The sequence below is a fragment of the Rutidosis leptorrhynchoides genome, chromosome 3 (assembly GCF_046630445.1).
Source record: "Rutidosis leptorrhynchoides isolate AG116_Rl617_1_P2 chromosome 3, CSIRO_AGI_Rlap_v1, whole genome shotgun sequence".
Classification (NCBI taxonomy): Eukaryota; Viridiplantae; Streptophyta; class Magnoliopsida; order Asterales; family Asteraceae; genus Rutidosis; species Rutidosis leptorrhynchoides.
In genome coordinates, this window is record NC_092335.1 from 590,197,561 (window position 1) to 590,201,581 (window position 4,021).

General features: G+C 34.9%; 1 protein-coding gene across 1 annotated transcript; it reads right to left on the reverse strand.

The window, feature by feature from the left end:
* Nucleotides 1-454: 454 nt before the first annotated feature.
* LOC139898759 (UDP-glycosyltransferase 76H1-like) lies at nt 455-2,571 on the reverse strand. The gene is made up of 2 exons (XM_071881527.1): nt 2,060-2,571; nt 455-1,320 (listed from the first exon to the last, which is right to left on the reverse strand). Exons 1-2 carry the CDS (start codon nt 2,535-2,537, stop codon nt 455-457), a joined length of 1,344 nt encoding a protein of 447 aa, XP_071737628.1. The 5' UTR covers nt 2,538-2,571.
* Nucleotides 2,572-4,021: the final 1,450 nt, after the last annotated feature.

Below are 4,021 nucleotides of genomic sequence, written 5' to 3' on the forward strand. Positions count from 1 at the left end.
TTAAGTTACCATTACCAAGTAAAACATATTTTACCACCATCCATCACCACCGGGCACTATCACCAACAATCACTGTCAGCCTGATGACTGTTGTCAGTCATCGCCGTTGGCCACAACCTTTAGCCACAACTTTTGCATTTGTAAGAATGCTATTTTTAGTCATTGCATGTTTTCATTTTTTTATGTGACTGTAAAACAATTGCTTTATCATTGATCTTTGACACCAATTACTAATGATCCAAATGATTACTGTTGATTATATTATTATTATTATTAATCCTCTGATGATTGAAACAAGATTAACAAATGAACAGTTCCTCCTTCATTTCTAAACATCTTAGTCGATCTTTACAACCAAAACAACAACAACAACAACAACAACAACAACAAAAAAACTAGCTAGTGATACATAAAACTCACCAGTATATACGTTTTTTTCTTTTTTTATTATCCATCAACATGAACATATGAATCTCACCAAATCATCCAACGAATCATGCGAGCAACCACCACTTTCAAGTGCAATTTCAACCATTTTCTTCATATTATTTGCTCTAACTCTTATTTCATTCCCTTCATCCACCATAAGTTTCCTAATCATCCTTTCAATCTCCCCTCTTTCAAAAACTTCTAACTCGATCCCAATCTTGTACACATAACTAGCATAACGCGTATTCACCATATGATCGGCTATAAACGGTTGACATATCATTGGAACCCCTTCCGAAACACTCTCCAATATCGAATTCCACCCACCATGACTCCAAAAGCCACCGACCGCAAAATGTGACAACACTTCCTTTTGTGGGGCCCATTTCACAATCAAACCTCGGTCTTTCGTTTCTTCCAAGAACCCCTCTGGTAAAAACTCGACCCATTCCCAACCACATACTGAACCAGGTCTAACCGCCCATAAAAATGGTCGGTTACTTTGGGCTAGACCCCATACCATCTCGGTTAACACATTCGCATCCAATGTGGCTAAGCTTCCGAAACTTATATAAATTACGGACTTTGGAGATTGTTTATCGAGCCATGTGATGCAACTTGTGTCCCCTTTGAGATGAGTTGCATCCCCGGTTGGTTTTATTTTGTGTAAAGGTCCAATTGCGAAAACAGGAACATTGTAGTGGTTGTGAATTAAGGTTAACGCTTCATGTTCGAGAGATTTGATCGTGTTAACGATAATGGCTGAGGGACGTGGGTGACGATTGAATATGGCTACGAGTTCTTTCCAATCTTCGATAGGTGAACCGGAGAAGGGCAAGTCTTTGTATCTGATAGGATGGTAATTTGGCACCATTTCATTCATCACAAAATCTTTATAACAATCAAATAGTAATTACCATTAGCTTATATCCAGCTTAAATACACTCTTTCTAATGTATAAAATTTCTAAGACTTAAGATTATGAAGCATAAATAATTACATTTGAGAAGAAAAAAGTTCATCAAAGTGTTAAATCATGAATCTTGATATCTACCACTACCAGAATTTTTCTCCATATTCAACTAGAGGGTAATTAATTAAATAAATGGTAAACGAATTTGTTCGGAAGAATAAATATTTTTATTTGTACACAACCTAGCCAAGTTAACGATGATCGTTTTTGACCTTTTCTCTGCTTCTAATAAGGTTTAAACCAAGACCTCTTTTGATTATATCATGATTCAATGTAGTATGCTATTTTGTGATGATGAATTTTATTGGATTCCGTAAACTAAACGGGGGACTAAATGTCTTGTTATATTAATTTATTAATTCGAGAATTCAATTTCAGGGTTACAAAATAGCTAAAACGAGGGTAGTAATTAAACAATGTGCACACAAACACAAAAAAGGAGACAAATTACCTAAAATTCCATTTATGAAGGTTACTGTTCATTTTAGTAATTAAACTATAGTTGTTAATGGAGCAAAAGTTAGAAAGTACAATCAATTAACGAGACCTTAATATCTTCATTGCCTAAAACAAAACAAAACTAGAAGTTCATTGTGTTTTTAGACACATTTAGTACTTTACTTTACACATCCCTAAGGTTTTTTATGTCAAATTTACCTTGTTCCAGAAATCGACTTTGTTGACATAACTGTAGACGTGCAAGAGTAGCAGGAAGGTATGCAGCACTATTAGGACGAAAACTTATGGCTGCGAGATTCAAATCTAACGCAACAATTCCAGCAAAAAACATATTGTTATCATAAATGACAACAATTGATTTATTCCCTTCACCGATCAAACGAATCAAGTGTTCCTTAAATGATGCTTTGCATTCATTATTAATCTCTTTGAGGAAAGTAGTAAAGCTACGAGAGTCATCAACAGCGGTTAAGTGGTCGAAAAGTGGAAGGAAGATGAAATCGGGAGGAAGGTTAGTCGGGTCAGGTGGGTTTAGAGTTGAGTGTGCAAAGGCTATATGGAACCCTTTGGCATGAAGGGTTGTTGCTAGTTGGAGGGTTCCGGTCATGTGGCCGTGTAATGGGCAAGCGGTTAGCACCACCAATGGCCATGGTTTAGTTCCATGGTGTTTTGCCATTTTTAGTTGTTATAGGATTGATTGTCTATTTGGTTAATTGCCTTTCTTTTATAGTTTAGAAGACACTAAATTGAGAGACTAAACCATCTCATGATATCTTGTTGTTTGGTTTTGATATACTTATAAGAGGTCCACCGGCATATTTTGAGTGGTCAGATCGAAAATGATCATGGAATAACCTGATAAGACCGAGCATATTTTCATGACCGTCTTGTAGATTTTGAAAGTATATGTTTGATACTACATAAAAACTTGACCCTTATCATTAAATTTGTAAATTCATAAAAGCAAATTTTTTGAATCACATTGGTCTGTAAACTAGCTAATTAGAGCATTCTCAATCCTTGCATCTTAGCCACGCCATCCGTTTGCCTTAACATGTGATGAGGATGGAATCGTTGGCACCAACGTGTGATAGGTTTTTCATACAGAACTGGCCCTTCTCCTCGTGATATTAAAACATATTGTAAAACGAAAGCATATTACATGACGATCTTGTGTGCTTGTTTGATTATATATATTTTGCATTAATATTTACACATTTTATTATTTATTAATATAGTAGGTTCCCGATGTGTGTTTTTTTTTTCTTTAAAAGAGTGTAATGGCTGGGAGTAATTTCATCTTAAGTGTATAATTGGAAGAAATGATGACGTGACCTTAATGTGTCAATTTATTATGGTGAAGAAGTTTGTCAATGATAATGGATGGTCTCACACTTATATTATATTTCACTACGGTATTCAACTAAATGAATTATTATAATAGTGTTACAAAATTTTAAGCCTTTTAAAGTTTTAAACTTTATTCAGTTATACACCTTTTACATGTTCCATAGACGCCTCTGTCTATCTTAGTAAAATCACTCTTTTCGAATAGTTTTTGCGTGAAAATCTATCCGTTTAGTAACGGAAAGAAACTAGGAATCTTTGAACAAAGGGTTGAAATGACGATAAGGTGTTCATGTGTCATTTGTATGTCGTTATGTGCCTCCTACAAATTCATGTGATTGCATGTGTCTCTCTGTTTGACGACAATATTCAGAAATTATGTGAAGTCGTCTCATAAAAATATATCGATATAATAAAGTCTCGTGAAATATTAACATAATAACCACGGAGGCTTGCCTGTATGGTCACCGAATTACTTAATGATGCGCATTATCCGGGTTCAATTCATGACTATGCTAAATTATTCAAAAAAGGGAGTGTGACTAGACTTTAAAGGGTGCACATAATGCGCAATTCACCCGGTAGCAAGTCTCGCGTTCGGGGAGCTTGATTACCCGAGATTTTACCTTCTATCGGGGAGTTAATGTACTCGTAGGAGGGTTTCCTCGCTTAAACCTTTATTCTTGCCACGTGTTATTCTATTGTTCTTCTCATCTATTTAATTGATTTTCTCAAACAAGGAAACTATTCATATTCTAAATAAAATACAATTACTTTAAATGTTAAATTAAATAATATAAATATAAAAATGGA

What these genes read in the sequence shown, in the direction of transcription:
- LOC139898759 (XM_071881527.1), bottom strand. Translation starts at nt 2,537, where the DNA reads ATGGCAAAACACCATGGAACTAAACCATGGCCATTGGTGGTGCTAACC. An exon ending in AAGTCGATTTCTGGAACAAG is followed by an intron (nt 1,321 to 2,059) that starts GTAAATTTGACA and finishes ATTGTTATAAAG; the next exon opens with ATTTTGTGATGAATGAAATG.